The 23,865-nt window shown below is 48.1% G+C and overlaps 4 protein-coding genes across 4 annotated transcripts; 1 reads left to right on the forward strand and 3 right to left on the reverse strand.

The window, feature by feature from the left end:
- Positions 1-58: 58 nt before the first annotated feature.
- Positions 59-2,576, reverse strand: bcs1l (BC1 (ubiquinol-cytochrome c reductase) synthesis-like). Its single transcript, XM_068746385.1, has 7 exons — positions 2,257-2,576; positions 2,023-2,162; positions 1,738-1,932; positions 1,464-1,527; positions 1,182-1,354; positions 544-661; positions 59-428 (listed from the first exon to the last, which is right to left on the reverse strand). The coding sequence occupies exons 1-7, from the start codon at positions 2,574-2,576 to the stop codon at positions 176-178; spliced, it is 1,263 nt and encodes a 420-aa protein (XP_068602486.1). The 3' UTR covers positions 59-175.
- Positions 2,577-3,448: 872 nt separating this feature from the next.
- On the forward strand, positions 3,449-9,790 carry znf142 (zinc finger protein 142). Its single transcript, XM_068746586.1, has 7 exons — positions 3,449-3,488; positions 3,609-3,857; positions 4,043-4,870; positions 5,002-5,179; positions 5,874-8,553; positions 8,997-9,102; positions 9,273-9,790. The coding sequence occupies exons 1-7, from the start codon at positions 3,449-3,451 to the stop codon at positions 9,788-9,790; spliced, it is 4,599 nt and encodes a 1,532-aa protein (XP_068602687.1).
- Positions 9,791-11,251: 1,461 nt separating this feature from the next.
- plcd4b (phospholipase C, delta 4b) lies at positions 11,252-17,034 on the reverse strand. Its single transcript, XM_068746411.1, has 15 exons — positions 17,016-17,034; positions 16,732-16,890; positions 16,272-16,500; positions 15,878-16,007; positions 15,561-15,792; positions 15,263-15,464; positions 14,835-14,979; positions 13,877-14,029; positions 12,974-13,135; positions 12,699-12,855; positions 12,499-12,615; positions 12,042-12,220; positions 11,818-11,950; positions 11,581-11,730; positions 11,252-11,343 (listed from the first exon to the last, which is right to left on the reverse strand). The coding sequence occupies exons 1-15, from the start codon at positions 17,032-17,034 to the stop codon at positions 11,252-11,254; spliced, it is 2,259 nt and encodes a 752-aa protein (XP_068602512.1).
- A 2,141-nt stretch (positions 17,035-19,175) lies between these two features.
- On the reverse strand, positions 19,176-22,563 carry cnot9 (CCR4-NOT transcription complex subunit 9). The gene is made up of 8 exons (XM_068746412.1): positions 22,546-22,563; positions 21,826-22,011; positions 21,597-21,712; positions 21,326-21,435; positions 21,104-21,213; positions 20,782-20,880; positions 20,305-20,396; positions 19,176-19,850 (listed from the first exon to the last, which is right to left on the reverse strand). The coding sequence occupies exons 1-8, from the start codon at positions 22,561-22,563 to the stop codon at positions 19,682-19,684; spliced, it is 900 nt and encodes a 299-aa protein (XP_068602513.1). The 3' UTR covers positions 19,176-19,681.
- Between the last annotated feature and the right edge of the window lie 1,302 nt (positions 22,564-23,865).

Here is a 23,865-nt window from a genome sequence, read left to right on the forward strand (position 1 = left end):
AGAGCTTCTTTATTCCCTTCTCAATGGCAGTTTATTTCATGCTGAAATACTCCTTAACAGAAATATATTTATTTGAAATGATATGGTGCATATACAGTCTGATGCAAATACTTTGTAACTTCAACAGGATTTAGAAAAGTTTCTCTTTCGATGCCCCTCCTCCACTCCGGTCCCGTTACTCTTTCATTTCGCCGACATTGACGATCGATCCCTTCGGGTCCATTTTGTGCAGCAAAAAGTGTCCTTGCACTAGGGCGGCGCTAATCTCAGAGTGGGCGGCCAACGCATGCTCTGCAAACTTCTCTCCCTCCGAGGCAGGCTCATCTGGGTAGAACCGCCGAAACATCTGTTGCAGCTGCCAGCGGGTGCAATGACCGATGTACTGCTTCAGATCAACGCGGCCGGGTCGGATCAGCGCTGCGTCTAATCTGTGCGCAGGATTTAAAAGCAAGGCCGGCATTTAACGTCGGACACAGAGCAAAACGGAACATTCACACAAGCCCAATATTTAGTTTTTTCATGCTAAAAGCGCCAAAAAAGTACCTGTCGATAAAGTTGGTGGTCATAAAAACTATTCTGGCCTCAGATGAAGCCACTCCATCCAGAGAATTAAGCAGGCCGCTGAAGGTCAGTCTTCCCATTCCCTGGTAGGCCAGAGGGTCTGAAAGACAAGTGGGATTTCAAAAGTGATCCTCTGAACAAGAAAAGTTTGAAAAAACTAACTAGACAATATTCATAGAGCGCAAACATCCGCCGTGGCAGCTCGGTTTAATTGTGGATTTTTCCCACTTCTTTGAGGTCACGCTCTAAAACAAATGTGTAATGGAGCTCGCGTCCAGAGGAGACTGGTGCCCTCTCCTCGCAGCAGAACTGCAGGTGCACCTCTTCATTCATTTCCCTGATGAATGTGTTTTGCAGAAACAGTGCATCATGGGATGGCAATCGTCTGGAGCGCCGCCTTAAACTTGTCGACTGTTTCTTTGCGCAAATTAAATTTATCTTTGAGTAATCCCGTTCATGGAAAGACGCATCGGTGCTGGTAAAAACACAAATTCCCCGATGAAAGAATTGTATTCTTCTAAACCCCAAATATATAAGTTGATGGATAATTGAAAATGTAACATGACAATAAGGAGACAAAAACAATTGTTCAAAGGAAGTTCTCTTTCCACGCTGCTTACTCTCGGTTGGAAGCAGGTCCCGACTAACAAACGCTGCGTCGACATCCTCCAGCAGTACGATGCTCTGCTGCGGTGCCACGCTCAGGAGGTGGTTCAGACGATCATCTGAGAGGGATCGGTCGCTCAGACTCATCAGGCAGATGCTGTAGCCCAGCTCGCCTGCCAGTGCTGTGCTGAAGTAGCAAGACACACAATTGTAAAATCGAAATGTACTTACAAATTGAAATGACATCTGCATCCGACAGATTCTAAATAGGGATATGAAAGCCAAAGAAAGCTCACATAAAGCTGCTTTTTCCACACCCTGGAGGTCCATAAAGCAGATATCCCCTTCTGTAGGGGATTCCTAGTGGGCAAATAAAACAAATCCGTAATATCCATGTGAAAGACACCATAAAATAACCGAAAATACCACGCAGATTTTAAAATGTATTTGGTAGAAAAAGTTTAGAGATTAAAGTTTTTATATTTTCAAATAAAAATGATGCATTTGTCACGTTTCTGCCACCAGTTTACAAGCATTTTACTCCCCCCCCCCCCCCAGCGTTAATTCTACCTCTGTCTGTGTACCACTTGGGGTTTCCAATGAACTCCTTCACATCGTCTACGATTCTTTCAGCCACGCCCACCTCCAGCACCACGGAGCTGAGCGGCCTGCGTCGCCGTGGAAACCCGAAAGGCCTCCACTCTGCGCCCATGGCGGTGTACATAACGGTGCGTCCCTCTTCCTGCTTCAGGGCCAATTCTCTTGCTGCAAAGCGTGACTGACAATTTAAATAAATATACTGAGGTACACAGAATATACACACACACTGGGTATTTATTTACTGTAAAACTTCACCTTCTTGTAAGATATTGAAGAAGAGCTGTCTGTCTCTGCCTAAAGCGGTGAAGGTTACAGACTCCCACGGCGTTCCGCTGTGCAGATCCACCATCTGTTTCTCTCTGGTCCGCTCCACCCGAATCCACTTCCTTCCGTACCTACAAGCCACATCGGACGACGGCGGTTAAGAGAGGCGGCACCGTTCACCGCCAAAGTGAACGATCCCCCCCACCCCCCCCCCACCCCACTGACCAGATGATGTGGTTCCCGGGGCTTGGGTGGAAGTCAAACTGCGTGTGAACTCGTCCGCTCTCGTGCGCCAGGTAGGACGTCTCCACGCTCAGGTGCTGCGTGTGCCTGGCATGCTTGGTGATCCAGCTCAGCAGCCAATGGTAGCTCTTGTCCCTGCTGGGGACCTCCAGTGTGATCATGTAGTGTCTGCGGAAGAAGACCATCCCCACCTGGGCACCTTTCCTGGCCACTGCCAACGCGGTTCCGACCCCGACTAGTCCAAACCCTGCCCCAAAATATGGGTTGTCCTTCAGGCTGTCTAAAAAGTCTGACAGGGGCATGCTGCAGGTGTTATTAAACTTTGTCGATCAGATCTACACACAAAAGTGCAAAACCATTGAATGTAAGTCTTGACTGCGGATTACATCCGTCTGTACAACGACGTCATTCCAAGATGGGGAATTTTACAACCTCACAACAGCTGATTTCTAAATGACAAACCCCAATATATCATATAAGCAGTCATTTTAGTTAACGGCCTACTAACCAAGTCTTTATTTTCTTATTTTAAACCCGTCGCTTCCTAAATAAATAACTTTAAATTGATAATATTGTAATTACTACCGTTCAGCCAGATACAGTACCCACAATGAATACATGCGCCGTGTGGAAGTGATGCAGCCGGAGCGGCGACCTCTGCTTCACTTCCTGTGTTTGGCAAATACATCCCGACTTTTCGCTTGACCGCGAAACATTCGTTCCACGTCACTCTAAGCGTTGTATCAATATAAAATTAGCTCACAAATTTATTTTTTTTGTAAGAAATTAGATATTTATATTATGGCCGATAGCAAAATGTCAGATTTTGTTTTTTTGTGAACTGCCAGGACCGCAGCAGCGATATAAATTGATCGCACCAAACGAGAGCAGCTAGCAACCCGCTAGCTAGCTAGCTAGCGTGAGCAGCGATGCTAGCGTATTGACAACAGTTCAGAGTCACAAATTGTGAGTGAAGTCTCTGCTCCTAGAACTGTGACGTGTCATCTTTAAAACTAAGACAGTCGTCGAAATAGCAGCGAGGATGGATTCGACTGGCTGGGTGACTGTTGGTTTTCTGTTTTTCAGATTGATGGGACTTCAGAAATCCGGGCAGGAGGTTGAAATTCTGTTTGTCTAATAATTAAATGATGTGATGATGAATGGTGACGCTGTTATGGCTGCAACCAGCAATCGTCAGTCGTCTCCTGTTGAAGGTAAAAATAAAATAAAATAAAAAAACTTTACCTTTCTAAATGATAAAAAGCATGGTTTGTGTTGCCTATAACTTATCAGAAGTGCATTTTTACATTGGTATCCGTGCTCCTCTGTTATAGATAGTGACGCTGCTGCAGACAGAGCTGTTTGCACTGATGATAAAATCCACCAGCCGCCAGTGTCCAGCAGGCAGAGAAGAAAACGAACGCCCAATGCACGTTATTCATCATCATCATCATCATCATCAGTACCAGAAGACAGAAATGAAGAACAGCCTGAGAAAAAGAGGCAGAAGATGAAACGTGTGCAAACGTTAGCTGAAGTCAAAGAACCTCCAGGAATGGATGCTGCGCCGGCGCCATCCAAAGGTAGAAGCACCCTATTCTGCCCGGTAGATTCGAGTGAGCGAGTGATACTAAATATATATTAAAACACACACGCAGTCTTTTATTTGAAGAAGGCCACATCAGATGTTCCGTGAAACATCCCCCCCCAAAAAAAAGACGATCACAAACTTGTCACGCAGTGAATTTCGACTGTTCTCGCCCCTCAGAGTACCTCGCAGAGGGATCGGAGCACGTGTATCGCACCCACGCCTGCCCCAAGTGCCGCCGCTGCTTCAAGATGCGCTCCCACCTGAAGGAGCACCTCCATTTGCATTTCCCGGACGCCGGGCTCCGGTGTCCCGCCTGCGAGCGTTGTTTCACCAGCAAGAGCAAGCTGCGCGTCCACAGGCTGCACGAGGCGGGGGAGAAAGTTCACCGCTGCCACCTGTGTGATTATTCTGCCGTGGAGCGCAACGCAATCCGCCGCCACCTCGTCAGCGTGCACGCCGCGGAGGCCGGAGACGGCGGCGGCGGCGGCGATGGATATCCCTGTCCCGCCTGCGGCCAAAGCTTTCAGCAGAGCAGGTCGCTCAAGGCTCACATGAAGACTCACAACCTCCTGCCGGACAACGGGCTGCGGGCCTGCTTTCGCGCGGGTTGCCCTTTCCAGGGCTCTTCACGCAAGGAGCTCGTCCGGCACGCCGCGGCGGCGCACGGGGCGAAGGCGTCGGGATGCCGCCACCACGCCTGCGGGGCCGTGTTTCAAAGCGAGGCGGACATGGAGGCTCATTATCGCACGCACCTCGCCTACCACTGCTCGCAGTGCGGCTTGTCTTGCTCCAATAAGACCGTCTTCCTCCAGCACCGGCGGCGCGGCCACCCAGGAAGCGACGAGCTCCGCTGCGATTTCTGCCCGTACGTCACGTTGAACCCCGTGGCGTTCGAGCGGCACGTTGGGCTTTTGCACGCCAACGAGAAGACCCACCGCTGCCCTCAGTGCAGCTACGTGACCTCGCATAAGCGCGGCTTGAAGCGGCACATGCTGGTGCACAGCGGTGAGGAGGGAATGCGGCTTATATTCCGTGTTTTAACGGGGTTTTCGCCCTCGTCCTGTTTCACGTTTGCCGTTTTGAGTAACTCTTTTTTTGGAGAATGTTACCGATTCTGTCTCTTCTTCCTACAACAGGTGAGAAGCCCCACAAGTGCAGCCTGTGTGAGTTCAGGTGCCGCGATGAGTCCTACCTCTCCAAACACATGCTCACTCACTCGGATGACAAGAATTTCATGTGCGCTGAATGCGGCTACGTGACTAAATGGAAGCACTATCTCAGTGTCCATATGAGGAAACATGCTGGAGACCTCAGGTAGATGTTATTTAATCTTGCTACACGATACAGAACCGCTGAGTTTTATTTTATTTTATTTTGCTGATTTTGGATCCATTTGGGACGCGTGAAACATTCATGAGTAGCTGAAGGGTCCCCATCCACCGGTACCGGTCCGTGAGGCATTTGTTACTGGGCCGCCCAGAAAGAATACATTTAGATAATTACCGTTTTATTAATTAGGAGAGTCTGACGGGTTTTATTTTGAAAAACGATTGGATTTTCCCTGACTTGACACTTCAGGAGTCGTACTTAAGATCCGGGTTTATAAACAGGCGACTCGTGCACCGCGTCCGCTCTGCATAATATAGCAGAGCAAAGGCAAAGAAAACTGCTTCGACACATCGAGGCCAAACTTCCTGCATTTAAACGATAAAGCCCTTGGAAGAAAAAAACGTGAATATGAAGGTCGGAAGAAATTACTGACACCACAACATAAAAATGTGTGTTATCTTGAGCAGATATTGGTGTAATAATCATTTAATACTTATTCCATGTGCATAATATAAGGTTTAGTGGTTCCATTTACATTCATCTTGCTGTTTAACTTCATATTCCTCTCAAGCTGCTCAAACCTCTATCTTGTGCATGATTTATCTCTCTCCTCTCTATGATTGGGAGCGGATGCGGTACAATATTTTTTTGGATTCAACTCTCCTGTCTCCTCTCCCAGGTATCATTGTAATCAGTGCCCCTACCGTAGTCACCGCATGGACCAACTGAACAGCCACAAGTTGCGACACCAGGCCAAATCGCTCATGTGCGAGATCTGCGCTTACGCCTGCAAGCGCAAGTACGAGCTCCGCAATCACATGCTGGCCAAACATTCCGGAGGGGACAAACAACCGACTGTCCATAGGTGCAGATACTGCGCGTACGCTACCCGCTACAGGCAAGCCCTTCAGAACCACGAGAACTGCAAGCACACCAAGCTGAAAGAGTTCCGCTGCGCCCTCTGCGTCTACTCGGCTTTCAGCAGCGTCAGCCTCTTCCTGCACAAGAGGAAAGCTCACGGCTACGTCCCCGGCGACAACGCGTGGCTGGAGAACTACGCTGCGAAGGAGAAGGAGAGGAGCTCCACTGAGTTCTCGCAGGACTTTTACATCAAGGCCTCGGCAGCTCGGGGGCGCCCCGGCCAGACTGTTCCCGAAGCGCCCCCGCCGGCAGAGCCCAGTGAGGAGACAGCGACGGACGCTTTCGCCGTCGTTTCTCCAGAGGTTGTTAACGAAGACGGCCCTTCATACGTGAACGGTCCGGAGGAGTACTGCACTCTCGTTTTAACAACGCTAGCCGCCTCCGACTATCTGCAAAACGATGAGGAAACTTCCAAAAATCAAACGGCGAATAATTTCACCTGCAACGAGTCCAACGCGTCGCAAGAGAAGGCCGATTTCTCCCCGGCTTCGCCCGAGGAAGCCGATGCAACCGTCTCGGCTCCGGAATGCGAACAGCGTGGCCCAGCGCCGTCGAGTCACGCTAGTCAACCGGCTGAACCCGGGGAGCGTCGGACTCAAACGCCCGAGGCGGGTGCAGCGGTGAGGGGGGGAAATCAGCCGTCAGAGTCTGAGCTCCGTCTGAAAGCGATGAAGAAGCACGACAAGGATCAAGCGGAAGCCATGGTCTTGGAGGGACGGGTACAGATGCTGGTGGAGCCGACGAAAGATGTTCATCGCTGCGACAAGTGCTCCTACGTTACCAGCAAAGAGACGGCTTTGAACTACCACCGCCAGGCCCTGTGTGACGGCAGGACGAAGGTTCACCAGTGCCGGGCCTGTGGCGCGCAGTTCAAGCAGAGGCGGGGCCTCGAAAGCCACCTCGCAAAGAAATGTCCTGCACTGCGGCGGAAGACGAGGACATTCGTACGCATTTCAAACGCACGTTTAGCTGCGGAGGGCTTCTCTCCCGATGGTCGGGAAGAATCCACGCAGCCGGAGGAGAGACCGGGTTCTGATCAAGCGGCGCTTCCGTCTTCGCAAAATCGGATGTGCACAAGTTCGAGTGGTCAGAAATGTCCGCAGCAAGAATCGGGAGAGCAGGAGTCTCTTTTGGCGAACTGTCGGGGCCTTTCGCGTAACGCGGTGGCGTTCAGCGAGTCGGAACGCCAGCTCGATGGGGAGCTTTTGGATTCGCCAAAAAATCTATCGCACCTTGAGCGAAGAAATCCCCCGGAGTCCCTTTACACAAAGACGGGGGGGAAATTCAGATGCAAGCTTTGCAGCTTTTCGTCCGCGAAGATCGTAACAGTCAAGCGGCATCTGTCGACCTGCAGAAAGACCTCGAGAAAAGACGCCGGTCGGATGGCTTCGGAAGCGGGTGACGGATGCGATGACTCGAAGTCGGCTGAAAACCAGTCCGCCGTGTGCTCAATGGGAGCCAGATCTAAAATGGCTTTGACACGCCACGCGCTCTGCGTGCGTGGCAAAAAGCAACTCGGCGTCGCTAAATCAAGGCACAAGTGTAAGAACTGCACTTTCACCTGCAAGCAGGAACGCCGCATGGCCCAACACGTCGCCCTCGCGCACAAAGGCGCCCGGCCTCACCGCTGCCGCTATTGTCCCTTCAGCACCGCGAGGCGCTACCGCTTGGCCGAGCACCAGTCCCTTCACACGGGACTCGGCCGCCACAGCTGCGATCTGTGCGAGAAGACCTTCGGGGCCGCGGCGAAACTGCGTCAGCACAAGACGCGCATCCACGACAAGCGACTCGAGCACTCCTGCTCGCTCTGCGACTTCAGCGGCTACACGCGCGACGACGTGAGCCGGCACGGACGCCGGTGCCACGCGGGGGGGTCGCGCCACGCTTGCACCCGCTGCGACGCCCGGTTCAGTTCGGACGTGGCGCTGAGGAACCACTGCAGGCGCGCGCACCGGCTCCAGGCGTGCTTCTCGTGTAAGCGCTGCGACTACGCCTGCGGCGATGAGGTCACGCTGAAGGCCCACCAAGAGGCCGAGCACCCGCAGGCGAAGTGCGCCGCCTGCCGGGAGTCCTTTAAGACGAAGGAAGGCCTCGCCGCCCACCAGAGGGGGCACCTGGCGCAGCCGTGTGGGCTGTGCGCCTTCGCTACCAAGACAAGGCAGCTGCTCGCTCAGCACCTCCTCAGCGAGCACGAGGTCGGCTCTCCGGACAGCAAGCCTCTGAAGTGCGGTGCCTGTCCGTTCGCTTGCCGGAGTCAGCTGGTGTTGGAGCAGCACCTGCGTTCACACGGGGGGAAGCGCCTCTACAAATGCACAGAGTGCAAGTATTCCACCCGGAACCGGCAGAAGATCACGTGGCACATTCGCATTCACACGGGGGAGAAGCCTTACAGCTGTGAGCTGTGCGCTTACGCCTGCGCCGATCCGTCTCGTTTGCGGGTGAGCTCAAAGATGAAGGGAGGAGTTTTAATGTCATCAGAATATTTGACTTGAAACAGATTGCTCGAGTAAATATGGTCCGTTTGGATATGACTGTTTCTTACCAGTTGACAGGCTAGACTTGATTAGATGCTTCCTAATTCAACCCAGACTAACTAGCGTCTGGCGATTGGAGACGTGGATTAGAGTGGCGTCGAGCCAAATAAATCCCCCCCCCCCCCCAGCCATTTCTTCAGCTTCAGTCGGGTGGCTTTGGTTAACACAGGGGAGAATCACTTGAGGACATTTGGCCTCCACTTTGTGCGGCCGCCATTGGAAATTAATTTCTAAATGCATATTTTAGTGTCAATGAGGATAAAATAAAGCCATATTTAATTGAAAATTACTATAATACTACTGTATAAACATGTAATGAAAAAAAAAACTTCTCCTTATTTTCTTAGCTTCACATGAGGGTCCACCAAGAAGAGAAGAAGTTCCTGTGTCCACAGTGCGGCTACAAATGCAAGTGGGCGACTCAGCTGAAGTACCATATGACCAAGCACACAGGTACAGCAGGGCACGAAGCTGGACTATTGTACTTCTACTTCATTATAATACCGGGAAATACTCCCACAATGAATTTGTGGTTATAAATGATATTTTGGAATTCACTGTCTGTTTTTTAGAGCTTTTCTGTGGGTGAATGTTAGGAGAGTTTTAAATCTGTTCACCCGCAGGTGAAAAGCCACACGCCTGTAAGGACTGCGCCTACCGCACCAACAGAGCAGACGCCCTCCGGTCCCACCGGGACACGCAGCATTGTGAAAAGCGGCCTTTCGTCTGTGAAAAATGCGGCAAGGCCTTCAAGACGAGTTTCATACTGAAGACCCATCAGCGTCAGCACAGCGACGGGCGGCCGTACGCGTGCGGCCTGTGCGGCAAGGCCTTCCGTTGGCCAGCCGGCCTCAGGCATCACTACCTGTCTCACACCAAGCAGCAGCCGTTCTCCTGTCGCCACTGCTCCTACAGAGCCAAGCAGAGGTTCCAGGTGGTCAAGCATTTGCGGAAGCACCATCCAGAGATGTCGACAGAGCAGGGGGTCGAGAGGGACTCGGAGGCACTCGGCCTGACCCTGAGGGAGGCCTTGCAGGGGACGCTGGGCGAGAGAGCAGCAGGCGAGGAGGGGACGGGGACGGTGGAGGAGGTTGTGAAAAGAGGGGGAGACGGCAAGACGAAAGAGGACGATATTCACTGAACAAAATGTATGTTTTTTTAGATCAATTTAAGTCACATTTTAGGTATACGTATGTTGGAATTGATCCTATTAAGAGTTTCTTTCGAGATTCAATTCACAGGCCAAATGGATTGGACTTTTGTGCTGCGATGTGGTTTATACGATGCACGGGTTGACTTGATAAAGAGTTTCCAACCGAGATGAGTTTTCTGTTTTACTTCTACTCCATTCGACTTATTGCGAATGCAGAAACAGGCTTTAATCTAGATAAAATATGCATTTAGATTTTTAGTGTCAGTTCTTAGAGGTAGCTGTCGGTGCAAAAAAAAGAGAGTGAGATATCTGTCAGTATTTTATTGTGTTGTAAAAGTCTTTTTTTTTTTGTGCTTGCTATTTTATGCAGTGAATTAAAAACTCAGAACAGTGTTTGCTTGTGGTTGGGTTTTACTTCAGGGGCGTCGGCCCACTCAGAAAGTGCATTCCATTTATTTACAGATCTGTGCTGGATATACATACATTCACATTTTAGAAAATATATCCTTGTAGATTTTTTTTTACATGAGTAAATAGAACTAAATCAGGCAACAATGTAGAACAGCATAATGCAAAGTGATGAGTACTTTATAATATTAGGTTATAATACTGGTATTTGGCATTTTCCATGTATTTTTTACATTTAATAAAAGCTGGAAATGGAAAAGAAATGTCACAAACATCAATTCCATGTGATGTTTAGAAATCTGGAAAAGGAATCTAATAAATATTCACTTACAGAATACGGACTTCAAATTACTTTTAATTCAAGGAACATGCCACGATTTATATTTTTAAGTATTTTTCCAAAATGCAAAATCTGTGGCGTGCATACCTCTGCCAAGACTGAAAGTTTTTATGCGCCGGTAATTAATAAGATCCATATAAACTGCAGGTCCCTTTATCCTGATCCACACCAAATTTAATGTTGTTGTTTTTCTTGTCTGGTAGTTTTTCGACTCACAAATCAAAGAAAGAATATATCGAGAAACAAAATGCTGTGAATAGACGTCAGAATAAAGGAAAATGGAATGTTTGTCAGGCATCTTTTCTACTTCCAGCAATCAGCACCTCTACTATTACTATTCCTTTCAGCATTATAAAACTGGACTACACATTTTCATTCATTTACATTCATACCTCCAGATATGCAGTACATTTAAAAGCTGACCGGTATATTTTTTAGACATGCAGCAGGCATCATCTTCATTTTAGACAATTTACAGTCCATTCAAAAACACAGAATATTTCTGTTAAAAAGCGAAGTGCGCACATTTAAAAACATAAAGTTAAGGGACCAGCCGGCAGAGCTAAAAAGATTAAAGCTGGTGAGGGAGGTTTAGGACGGTCCATTTCACAACTGGAACCCGACATCGGATGAAAGCACTGTTGCGAGTGAAGACTGAAGACCAAATCTAAAACTCTCCTCGTCTTCAGATCTGACGTTTTTCACGTGCGCTCCGAGATGCTGATGTTGACGAAGAGGGAGGAGGGAGGGATAGGCGTCCCGTCTCTCGACAGCAGATGTATGTGACGATAACCTGGAGAGGGAACGATAGTCAGGAAAAGCTTTCACATCACCAAGAGTGATCTGATCGGCTACTGGACATCATTTACAATTTAATTACTGGAACTCCGCTAAAATGTAATTGGTTCCTCTTCCTCGTCCACTTCTAGAAATCTGCCCAGCGGTTTTGCTGCAATCCCACAATGAAAGCAGCGCCTCTTTGGTGGACGCAGCAAACACACCTGGGTGATTCCGTCTCGGCTTCGCTCACCTGCCTGGATGCAGAGAAATGGAAGAGTGAACTGTCCGATGAAGTCGTTCCTGGTCGCCTTATCGTAGTCCTCCACTACGAAGCGGACGAGGGCTAGCTCCGGGGTGTGGATGACAAAATTCAAAGTCTCATTCCAGACGGGGTTAAAACCTGGAGAGAGGACAAGCAGACGGCGGCCTCATGCTGGGATGCTACGACCGTCGCTCTGTAAACGAATGTCAACAGAACAACGCTCACCGTTGTTGTTGATGTGGCTCGTCTCTTCCTTGTTCTGGTCCCGTGGTACTCCGTAGATCTCCACCCTGACCAGAGGGTCTACTATGGAGGCTTCTTTCTGATTCACCTTGGGAAGCTGCTGGCCACTGATCACCTGGGAAACAGCAGACGTGCACGCGAGTGAGGTGGATGACCTCTGCCCTGCGCTTGCACACGCTTCCCCATAACGTGCTGAAGCTTTGGACCTGTATGGATAAGCGGAGCGGCTTGTGGCCTCGCCGCCCCTCCGGCTTATCTGGACTGAACTGGGTGTTGCCGTCTCTCATGAAGTCGGGTTTGAGGACGTAGCCACAGCAGCCGTTCTGCCTGAACAGCCCATCGTTCAGATCCATCTCCAGGCCTGCTGTCTGGAAGTTCAAGGCCACTTTTGGAAGAGGGAATATGGAGAAGAAGAAGAAGTATGTCATTAAGAAGGATGCAGTGTTTGGCTGTGATGCACAGTCTAGTTTAATAACTAGTGACAGGAAACATCTGCAGCCTCCTCCAGCTGAACAGGTGATTAGACAAATAGGTAGATAGATGATAAAGATTATTCTTCTCTTCCCTGCATTTTTGTTCTCTAGTTGTTTCAACTGAAATGCATCAGGCCTCAGCAACGGGGAGTGACCCGGGAGAACCAGCAGGGGGCGCCTGTCGCCTCACCTATCTGGCAGCCCACGTTCCACATCTCCTGTGGGTTGTAGTTGGACGAGTCTGTCCTGAGGCCACCGGGGTAGATCCTGCTCAGATGCTTTGTGTTGTACTGAACAAAGCGGCTTCCTGAGAGGAGAGAGAGAGCGAGAGAGAGAGGATTTATTTCCATATCGTGAACGCATCTACTCGTCTATTTGTGTTCATGGTACCTGCTTCCTTGGCGAGCCTCTTAGCCTTTGATTCAGAGAAAGAGGACATCTCATGACATTTTGCATGCAAACGGGCGTGTTCAAAGCCGTGGAAGTGGATGCTCTTGCAGTAAACTACCAGGTCTGACAGCTCCCTGGACAGTTTGGACTTGGAGTTCTGCAAACAAACAAACAAACAAAAGGGATACTTTTTCCACAGGGGAAAATCCGAGGAGGCAAATTAGATCCCTCGTAGATGACAAAGACAAACTCGTCAAATGTAAAGTCGCCGTCACCTTTGCATTGGCGTTTAAGGACTCCTCTGTGGACATGCTCTCGGCGTCGCCGTTGGCCAGCTCGTCCTCATCGCTAACTTCGTCCGTCAGGGTTTCATCGCGGCCTCCTCCTTCCGGGCCGCCAATCTTCTTGGCCTTCAGTAGAATCTTCCCCCTCAGTTCCTGCGATGGACACAGGGTGGACGGGTGATTTCCTGCCATCAGACGTGCATTAATGTCCTCCATAAAGGAAATTGACCTTCAACTTTTGCTTTATATCACATTCATCGAGCATTGTTCCATATCAACAAACGTATTCTAACTCTACCTGCGACTATTACCTGTAATTATACAGTAATTCTGTATATATAGGTAAGACGGGTCGGGGTTCTTCCTGTCCTCAGCGCCCCAAGTGTCCAGGAAGACGTTCCATCATCTTCCACGCTGCAGCGATATTCAACTACTTATTTGCGCAATGTCCTTGATGGAATTACCCCGTGGCCTTTTATCCGCCATTACTTCCAGTTAGCATTGATTGTGCTAAGTGCTCAAATGGGAAAGAGTCTGGAAGTGATGTGTTTTAGCGCCGCCCTTAGGATCCATAAAATGGATTAGGAGGCGAGGCACACGTGAACCATTAGTCCTTTAAAATGCCTTGAATTGTTAATGATACCTAAGATCTCCGCAGGTTACGCAGGATAATGTCTGGAAAGATATCATTCCGCAAAATCACAGCGATAAACGTGTTTTTGTTGTTGTTGTTGTTATTTACTTTAGCATCAGAGCACATGTCTAGAACTTAAAGCTCAAACTTAGCGCTTGCATTCATTGTCTTTCCACACATGAATAATGATGCTATTTTATATTATCATGAATCACTGATAAACACATTTTAAATAACAATACGCGAATAAAAGTTTTTGCCTGTGGCGAGGGAAGCTGCTGAGGGACCGCTCCATCCAGCAGCGTGGTCAGGAGTGTGCCAGCCAGGATCTGTCTGAGGTGCCGGGCCACGATCGCCTGCTGCTCCACGCCACAGTGATTCTCAAGGGACAGGATGAGCGGGAAGTCCGACACCTGCCGAACGTTAGGAAGACGGGCAACACTTTCCAGTTCAGCTGTGAGACGTGCTTTTAAACAGCTCTGTCAAGTTTTGTTTCCGTCTGACTGCGATTAAAATACAGAAGGAGAGAAGTTCCTTGCCGTTTTTATGTCGAGGGATCGCGTTCAATCTCGGGCTACGCACACTTTCTCTTTCCTGGATGCACATCCAGCCCTGGGATTGGAATTTTAGAACTGCTCTCGAGGGCTGCTTTGCTTAAATACTTTCCAGGCATAGGTGTGTGTGTGTGTGTGTGTGTGTGTGGCATGCAAATTCAAGCCAGATCCCAAAACCGTCAAGACACTGTGTGAAAGGAAAAAAGCATCAAAAAAAAGGCAAAACCTGATCGATTTTATGGAAAGTTTTGTTATGTACTCAATTGAAAATCATTTTAAGTCATCAAATTTTGTCGAGTTGTTACTTAATTTACGGCTGACGGTCATGGGGTGTGTGTAAAACAAAACATCTGCTTTGTGTAAACTTTATACCTCGCAAAAATATATATATGTCACATTCTGTTTTATTTAATGATTTAAACACAGCATCAACTTCTTTGGAATCTGATGTTGCAATTTTTGTTCAAAGATTTAATAATAACTTGAGACAATTAAAATCGTTTTTTTAATATCTGTGCGAATGATCTTTCATTTGTTGTATTCGTCCTCATTATAACACTGGTCACAGACCGCATGGCCGGATACCACAAGGATACACAATGTCACGTGTGTGTGTGTGTGTGTGTGTGTTTCAGCCCTTTAATTAGCAAATAGCTCTGCTCACCTTGAAGGCGTATTCTTTCAGCGTTGAAACGACGTCTCGAAAAAGAATTTTGGAAGTCAAAGTGTGTCCGTGATACACGATGGGTTCACCGTCGCTGCCGTCCCAGCAGTCCACCTCCACACAACGGCAGCTGCCCTTCAAGGCCCTGCGCGCACACACACACACACACACACACAAACATCATTAGCAGAAAATAGATTCTAACCTTATTAACAAAATGTATTATAGTTGTCAAGAAAATGTCTCCACCAATCTGTCACACTGACCCCATCTAGATGTTAAATGTATAGAATGTATAAAAAACTTAAAAATAGAAGAAGATATATATATAAAAAAATAAGTCTCCAGTTTCAGCCCCTTGGATAGCGTGTGGTGTGTGTGTGTGTGTGCGTGCGTGTGCGTGTGCGTGTGCGTGTAGCGGTCCTCACTGGATGTAAGCCTCCAGGCTGCTCTGTCCTCGGAGCTGGTCCTCCAGCAGGTAGGTGTTGTGTGAAGAGGAGATGAAGTAGTGGCTCAGCGGTCGGCTCATGTCCTGGTAAAGCCTGCAACGCTCGGGCTTAAAGACGGAGCCCTCTTGTGAGCACAGGTACATCTGGAAGCCGTCCAATGACATGGCGCCTTGCTTTTTGGCTGCACAGACATGGCGACAGACTCTTAAATTCACGTGAACCATCCGACCAGGAAGCCGCACACCACTGAAATATTCAACCGCCTGCAGGTCTATACCCGACTCCGATGGCTCGTAGCGAGCAATCAGCTCCAGGGCATGCCGGCCACTGCGCTCTTCCTCCTGCTGCTCCATCCTCAGGAAATTCTCCAGCTCCTCCAACATCAGCTTCTCTCCGTCTCCAGAGTAGTCCTGGAACACCGTCCACACTTCGTCCCTCTGAGTCAGCATCTTGTAGAACTGGACAAACTGCTCGATTTCCAGAGCGCCGCTTTCTGATTTGTCGGCCATCTGCAGGGGGAAAAAATAACGAGTTCAAGTTTTTTCTCGGTGTTGCCGCTACTGGTTTCAGCTCCATGCGAGAATGCCTTCTCACCGTAAACAGATACAGGGCGTGCTCCTCATCCATGTCCACGTTCATCATCTTCAGTAATTTGCGCACCTCTTTGAAATTCATCTTCCCATCTTTGTTTTTGTCCGCTTTCTGGAACCAGTCCCAGACCCACCTGAGAAGATGCTGAGGGAAACACTACCGCAGAGCCCGATGGTTCCAGTTCCTCCTGTAGGACCTCATACAATAGTATATGCAGTATACCGTATATATATATATACTATATATAAAGAAACCCCGCAGGCTCCAACCAAAAAAACATTAGTGTTGCACCCTATCCAAGTTGCATTTCAATGCCTCTACTTGATCTGACAGATTAAGAAATCAATCCAAACACGTGCAGCTCTGTGCAGCCCCCCCCCCCACAGTAAAAGGATACTGGTCCAGCTTCTCCTTCTCATCCATGGTTTGAGTCTTGTGAATCAGCTTGCGGACCCCGTGGATCCAGGCCTGGGCCTCCTCTGGACTTTCTGCCACCAGGTCCAGGTTGCGTTGGCGGCCGTGAAACACCAAGGTGAAGCAGAGGTCGGCGGGGAACTCCTCAGCGATGCTCAGCAGGACCTCTGATTGGTGGCCCTCGCGAACGGCCTCCAGATCGCTAATGGAGACTGAGAGGCGATCAGAATTTTGGAATGTGTCCAGAGATTTCTGTTTGATGCATCGTGTGCCTCTGTGCACAGTTCGAATTGCACGCAAATTGTGTCCCGTTTGACAGGTAAAAGCCAAACAAATCAACCAACAAACTACATAAAAAGCGTAACTTCCTTAGCAGAGGTATACAGAAGCGTCTCCATCTGTACTATCATGAAGGCCACGTGAGCACAAACGTCGGTACTCACAGGTGGAGTGGCCCCGCCCTGCCCATCTGGACTTGTACCAGATGGTCAGCCCGTCCTCCAGGAGGCGGAAATGTCGCTGCTTCTTCCATGAACGGGACTTGACTTTTCTCAGAGTCGACCCCGCCATCATCGCCTTGACATGGGGATCGTCTCGGATACCTGCGCACACGTCGTGTAGAAGGGTCGCCATCGTGGCTTTGCTTACCTCTGATGCAACACCATCAGGACCAGCGGGGTCAGGGGGGGGTGGGTTGACTAAAACAAAGCTTCTGTCATTTACTCACATGAACCTTCAGGAGCCATTGCTATTCTTGAATCACACCCATGGGAAGGCCATGCCGAGAAGAATTCAGATGTCAGATGTTTCGGGTTACGTCCAAGCAAAATGCATTTTCAATCTTTATGCAAATTCCTGAAACAACAAGATCCAATATTGGGTTATGAGTGGAATTTTGATGAGGTTGATGGGAAAATCAGACGTCTTGGTATGACTGAGATGAGGCGAGGCAGGCTTATTTCCCAAGTGATTTTTAATTTTCACAGCAGAGCCACCTCAATGATTCATTTTCCATCCTTCTTGCCTCGCATACAGACATCCAGAAGCTGAAATCAGGTCACATGATGTTGTTTTATTTGTGGGGCCATGCTGAACTCACTGTTCCAGATCTGCTTAGACCATGAGTCACACAAGACCACTTAGTCTTCTTCGCTGACCACACACGCACAGACACACACACACACAGACACACACACACAGAGGCATTCACACATAAACACGATAAAGGCTCATATGCGACAGGATTAATATAATTCAAGTTATGAAATCCTGCAGCTTCGTACTTCACACACACACACTTGTGTCTTTAAAGTATTGTATTGATTTTCATTGGAGGTGGGTTATGGCTTTGTTTTGTACATAATTATGCAAAGGATTCGACAAACAAGTGAACGTGGTGCCAATGAAACCTAGAAATAGCCCAGAGAAAAGACTTTGATGCAATAAATTAAAACCAGAGGCGGCAATATGAGACATAAAAGCATCACCTTAGAAAAAGAGCCTGAGAAGCCAAGAAAGGACTGGAAATTGAGTTCTACTCACCAAACGCACTGGGGGAGGCAGGACACAGCGCTGCCAAGGAGTGCCTCAGATGTTTAAGGCAGGACTCCGGATGGCTCGGCCCGATAGAAGGAATCCAGACTCACAGGGAGTCCAGGAACTGTTCGCTGATCTCGCAGCTTTCTGGGGGTTTAAAGGGAAGTCTGCCTCTCCTCTCTGAGAAACCGGACTCCTCTCTCATTGCTTCAGCACGCTCCACTCCTGCCCCTCCTCATCCTCTTCCCCCTCCTTTACCACCGGCCTTCCTTCCTTCCTTCCTTTCTGTCCAAGCCATTTGCAGACGCACTCCCTGCATCTGTAGAAGGTCAGCCCCCCCCCCCCCCCCCCATCAGCCTGCTTTGCTCTGGCTACGTCACTCCCTCATCCTCTGGATGCTCTGCAGAGCGAGTGTCGGGCTTCTGCATCAGCGCAGATAACGGGCAACACAATTCTGGGAAGGGGGTCGGCTTTTTTTTTTTTTGACAAAGGAGCCAAATCATATCAGAAAAGAAAAAAATGGACTGAAAAAAAGTCCAGCAGAATTCAACGCAGGCCAACGAAAAGTCTTCTACGCTTTGATCATTCCGCTCTTTTGTGATGAAGGGGAGTGCAATGTTGTGATACGACTGATAAAGAACTGTGGTGAAGAACAGAGTCTCCATTAGGAGAAAATGCTTTTTACTTCATATTCTTTTACTGTTCAACAACCGTGGAGATGAGAGTGTTGGAGCAGAAACGTCTGGGCCCCTTAACTCTAATGTACTAATGCAGAGGTTCCCCGGCTTCATAATGTCTTTAGCTTCTGCAGCACATTCCGTATAAAGTGTAAACAGGCCAAAAAAAAAAGAAAAGTAAAGTACAGCATGGAACGTCTCCCATAAGGATCGGATTTGCTCACAAATGGAAGGCTTGAGAGCGCGCCATGTCCAGTTGAGGATAATGGAACCTGTCGGGTGGGGGGGGGGCACAATAATCTGCTAATGTTCCACTAAAAGGAAGCGGAGGCTCATCAGTGAAGTGTGTTGACTGTCAGATGGAGCACTCAGTGAGCTCAGGTGAGCCGCTCTCTCACCCGACTGAAAGACGATGAACTGCAAAAAAAAATAGCTTCAAAACTTTTGACTGATACGAGCAAGTTCGGCTTGAAACAACATCCTGCTGGTCCTTTAAGCCACAAAGAGCAGGTCCCAGCTTTCAAACGGAGGATTTGCAGCTACCTCAGTCAGAGCGTATTTCATTTTAGTTAAATTGTATGTATTTTTGTTTTGTTTGTTTGAACCACTTATGCAGAATAGCAGCAGAACATAAAAATCTAGCTTAACGATGCAAATGAGGAGACGGAGTCTGGTAGAAGACTAGAGTTCTTATTGAAAAGACAAGAAGCAAGAAACAACAGCTCCTTATTTGTACTGGAATGTTAACAGGATAAAAAAAAAAAAGAAGCTAAATACCAGAACAGTCTGCTTGTTCGTAGAAAGAATTCTCCATCACCGAGATATCAATAAGCCGAAAAGGCATAAGGCATAAACCAAATAGAAATGATCTCTCCATGAATGTTTATGTCATCAACAAATATTCCATTTATCATTATTTTATTTAAGTCATACTCAATTACAGTGTTGGCTTTGAAAATCTACTATCGGTCTGGCTTCAAAACAAATTTACAAGTGACATTGACATACTGGTGCGTCTGTGTATCCAAAAAACACAACAAAACTCTTCCTCTGCCGCTTCCTTTGCAAACAGTATTAGCTCCATGTTTGGCAAAATCTAGCATCGAGCGAGTCCATCTGTGTCGTCTGTGGACACACACACACACACACACACACACACGCACACACACACAGGCCCCAATCACTGAGGGGCCAGTGGGATCCCTCGAGCGTCGGTGACTTGGCCCTCCTGCAGGTTCTTCACCAGCTGCGCCAGCCAACGTTTGGTGGTGGTGTCGTCCTTCAGCACCTGGGCGAAGGTGCTGTCCTTAAGCTGGTCCGGCAGACACTGGCGCAGCGCTTCTCTGGCTCTGAGGAGGGAATCCCACACGTCAGCATCCTGCCTCTAACCTCGGTGGCTTTAAGGTTATCAACACATGAATGCAATCTGACGCAGACCTAAAGTACTACAGAACAACTCCATACAGTGGCAATAAACAGATGATGACTAAGGGTTTGTGTAACAGCTCCCCCCAGTGGTGACAAGAGGGCATGACATGCTTCGGTGGCAGGCAATGAGGGAGTTTATAGTTTAGGGGTCCCCAAACTTTGTCCTGTGGGGGCCACATAACGTTTCCCTTCTCTGATGGAGGGATCAGTTTGTACAGGAAAAATGTGACGATGGCAGGGGTGCCTAAACATTTATTGTTTTCTTCCCAGAAATGAATAATAACTCTTATTGATCCCCCATCGGCTACTCGTGTTGTATGGAAAGGAAAATAAGACGAGCACGCGTAATGCTGCGTCTGAGCGACGCTACGCTACCTGAGGTTATCGGAGAGGCGGAGGTAGCAGCGAACGACATGCTTCAACAATCGAGCCGACGGCTCTTTAGAGAGCTGCAGCACCATTTTGCCCTGCAAAGACAAAGATTGGAAAAAGACCATTTTGCGGTAGTTTTATTGACATGCATGAAAATAAGGGCAATTCTCAAAATCTAAAAAAAACATGGAATTGAACTGGGAGCGACCGCCACTGTCAGAATCAGATGAAATTCTACCCGCAACCATGAAAATTAACAACAACTTCAGCACCAGACCGGGTTGTTGCATGTAGAAAGTCTGAGTGGGAAAACATTCTGAACAGCTTTCAAGTTCCAGAAACAAAATGTGCTTAACCTAAAAAAAAAAAAAAAACTTCCTCACTTTGTTTATGGTGGAGTGTAAAAACCACCGGTGTCAAGATCTCATCTCACAAATGCTCTTAAGTCAATCGGGCTCGGGTTTGTCGAGCGACACTTACAAGGATCATGGCAACGTGGGAGAAACGTTCGTATGTCTGGCATATATAAGCCAGCCCCGTGTCGTCCAACAGGATCTTCTGCAGAATGAATGTCGCAACCTGCCAAAAAAAAAAAGGACGGACAAATATTCTTCTTCAAACAAATTGGCAACGAAACATTGACCAATCATGATGGAGGCTCATAAATTTTCAAACGACTGACTGAGGAAAATAGAAAGAAGCAAGAGAAAACGTCACACAGACTTGGCCTCCAACTATATGAAATAAGTCCAGTTAAGAAAATACATTTGACTTTGTAAACCAGCAAAAACAAGTAAAATACCGTCTTGGAAAGCTCGCTCCCCGATTCCATGATGCGGAGACACAGTGGGATGATTTCAGTGGTCAGGAGGAAGTTGATCACTTCCTGCTCGTCTGTTTTCACCAAGGCACCTTGCAGTAAAACACGGACGCGGGAAGACGAGGTGGATAAGAGGGAACTGCGTTTTAGCAGCAAATTAAGAAAACAGATGCGTTAAAAAAAAAAAAAAGGAGTTCAGGTTACCGATGACCCCCAGGCTGGTGAGTCGCAGGTACTCAAAAGGCCGCGTCTTGCTCACGGTGTGCAGAAAAGGATAAAGGAAGAGCGGGATGTGTGCAGCAAGGAAAGCTGATCTAGTACGGAAGGAAGGAAGAAGAAATGGTGTTTTAATTAAGTGCGACCAGACTTCTGTGCAAATAATCACGTCACTTCCACTGAGCAGACTTCAAGCCAATTATAGCGGGGAGAAAAAAAGGGCCTTTGGCGCCAACAACTGTCTCAAGAATTCCATTACCGTGTCTCTGCGTGCGAGGCGACACACTGCAGTAGTGCCAGGGCATTGCACACTCTGTTGGACTGGTGAGCTGTAAGTGTGGGCGGATTTATAGACGGATAGATGTTTACTATTTCCTAGAGAGAGAGAGAGAGAGAGAGAGAGAAACCGTTCATCTTAACACCAAGGTCACAACAGCTAAGAGGATGAAATGATGTGTTAAAACCGAGATATGGGACATCGGTCGTACCTGCAGCAGTGCAGCAATGGTGCCGCAGGAGTGCCAGAGCATGGGCGCCAGATCTGGCACCGACTCGCGCTTTTTGCTCAGCTCCAGCAAAGCGTTTTCTCTGGTCTCCGGGCTGGACAACTCGTTGATCCATTGGTAGATCTTCTCGCGGTCCACCTGAGCCAGAGCCGTGACGTTAGTTACAGTCTGAAAAAACGGAAGGGAAAGCAAATCAGCAAACGCACTCCATCAGCGCCTCGCTGCAAACACTGCGCCGTCACTACGAATGCAACGATCCGACAACGCCGCACTGATATCAGGATGTTTTAAAAATGGCTTCAACTGATTGCATCACAGTCAAAAGGCATATTCTGTTCTCACAGCTAGAAAGCACTCAGGGGGGGGATTCCCTTCACTAATGTCATCATCATCATCACTCAATCTGAACTATTAGGAGATAATTTTTATCACATGGCAGCCCCCCCTTTGGCCCTTCCCATCAGTATTCAAGGCCCCTGAAGGAACATCAATCGTTGTACCCACACCAAGGAGATGATACGCGATCGTTCCAGACAGTAAGTTCGGCTGAATTTAAGAAACAATGAGCACATTTCATAGCAGAAGACATGCATTGGAACTCGGAATATTTCGAGCGTTCGTTAGTCCAATCAATAGAAACACAAAAGGGGGAACTCTGTGTTAACAAGCCCGGCTTAGTGTGTAATAACGTTAAATACTTACTGCTCCGGTCGTCAGCATTTTGCGACGCTCCTCGTCTTCCCAATTCGTCGTGGAAAAATAGATTCGCTGCCGTTTGTCAGCTGTAGTGCGAGGCAATAAGAGATTTTCATGCAGCGACGTCCGCCGAGCGTGACTAGCGTTGACTAAAGCTAGCTAACAGTTAGCCTTGTGTTGTGAGATGTGGATGCGTGTGTGTGTGTCACTTGTTTAGCTGTTTGTGATAAAATGAAATCGACTACAGCTTAAAGCAGTTATCGAGTCAACATTTCATTATGAACTTGACTAAGGTATATCATCAATATTAAGGTTTATGTGTGCAGATAAAATCGCTGCAAAAACGGATCGTTACAGAAACAACATTGTTAGCCCCACTAGCCACAGCTTCCCCCTGTCTTCGCACACATTATATACGAGTACAAGTGTAGTATCGCGAGAGGGACGCGAGTTCTCGGTCATCACTTCCGCTGTAAATTTTCACATTCCCGCCATCATCGCGCAGCGTTCCTGCGACGCGCTGCGAGCGGACCCACTGTCAACAACATACTGGACTGAGAGCAGGTGAATGCCGGCAAAACAAACTTTGCGCTCCGGTAGGACCGACGAAAACGATACTGTGATTTAAAAGTTTCAAGAAAAGCGCATACCATCGACAGGTAAAGAAATGGGGCGGTGTAATCATGTGGTGAAAGTGTTTTCATCACCAAAACACAATCGGGTAAATTAGCCCTTTAGCTAGCTGCCTCTAGCGTGCTAGCCGAGTTTGCTAACGTCGGCCTTCTCCATCCATTCAGCGCCCGGAGAGGATGGGACGACATTATCAGCATCCTAGACATTCTGCTTCGCTGTCGCGTAGTACTTTCCGTCTCTATCGTTGCGTGGCTGGTTTTAAACATCCTTTTTTTGATAGTTCGTGTTGTTAAAATAACCTTCGGAAGTAACTTAGTGGTCGCTGCCGTGATGCGGGTTTGACCATTTGGCTAATTTGACGGCTAATGCAAACCAGGCTTCCCCTTGACAGATATTATGATACGAGCTGTTTAAATGCGCCCCCCCCCACACTTTGATGACATTTTTCTCCCGTTTACTGTGAGTAAATAATTTATTGTACAGTGAGTGGTTTAATACGTGTCTGCGTATTTGCTTGGTGTTTGTTATGGCTTTCAGTCAGCGCTTCGGTGCATAGCATGCTAGCTTAATTGTTTGTTTACGTTATGCAAAGTTAACTAAATAACTTAAATTGCGGGTTGTTGTTGTTTTTTATGTAAAGTGTGCGGTGTCGGGTACATTTCACTGACGAGGTTGCTTTAATGTCGTCGCTAT

This window comes from Brachionichthys hirsutus, chromosome 12 (genome assembly GCF_040956055.1).
Source record: "Brachionichthys hirsutus isolate HB-005 chromosome 12, CSIRO-AGI_Bhir_v1, whole genome shotgun sequence".
NCBI classification, from domain to species: domain Eukaryota; kingdom Metazoa; phylum Chordata; class Actinopteri; order Lophiiformes; family Brachionichthyidae; genus Brachionichthys; species Brachionichthys hirsutus.

What these genes read in the sequence shown, in the direction of transcription:
- bcs1l (XM_068746385.1), bottom strand. Translation starts at nt 2,576, where the DNA reads ATGCCCCTGTCAGACTTTTTAGACAGCCTGAAGGACAACCCATATTTT. An exon ending in CTTCAATATCTTACAAGAAG is followed by an intron (nt 1,933 to 2,022) that starts GTGAAGTTTTAC and finishes CACGCTTTGCAG; the next exon opens with CAAGAGAATTGGCCCTGAAG. An exon ending in CAAGTGGTACACAGACAGAG is followed by an intron (nt 1,528 to 1,737) that starts GTAGAATTAACG and finishes TTTGCCCACTAG; the next exon opens with GAATCCCCTACAGAAGGGGA.
- znf142 (XM_068746586.1), top strand. Translation starts at nt 3,449, where the DNA reads ATGGCTGCAACCAGCAATCGTCAGTCGTCTCCTGTTGAAG. An exon ending in TCAGTCGTCTCCTGTTGAAG is followed by an intron (nt 3,489 to 3,608) that starts GTAAAAATAAAA and finishes CCTCTGTTATAG; the next exon opens with ATAGTGACGCTGCTGCAGAC. An exon ending in GCACATGCTGGTGCACAGCG is followed by an intron (nt 4,871 to 5,001) that starts GTGAGGAGGGAA and finishes TTCCTACAACAG; the next exon opens with GTGAGAAGCCCCACAAGTGC.
- plcd4b (XM_068746411.1), bottom strand. An exon ending in GAGCCACATCAACAACAACG is followed by an intron (nt 11,731 to 11,817) that starts GTGAGCGTTGTT and finishes TCCTCTCTCCAG; the next exon opens with GTTTTAACCCCGTCTGGAAT. An exon ending in ATTTCTCTGCATCCAGGCAG is followed by an intron (nt 11,344 to 11,580) that starts GTGAGCGAAGCC and finishes TTCCCTCTCCAG; the next exon opens with GTTATCGTCACATACATCTG.
- cnot9 (XM_068746412.1), bottom strand. An exon ending in CCATTGCTGCACTGCTGCAG is followed by an intron (nt 21,713 to 21,825) that starts GTACGACCGATG and finishes CTCTCTCTCTAG; the next exon opens with GAAATAGTAAACATCTATCC. An exon ending in CGCCTCTCCGATAACCTCAG is followed by an intron (nt 19,851 to 20,304) that starts GTAGCGTAGCGT and finishes TTCCCTCCTCAG; the next exon opens with AGCCAGAGAAGCGCTGCGCC.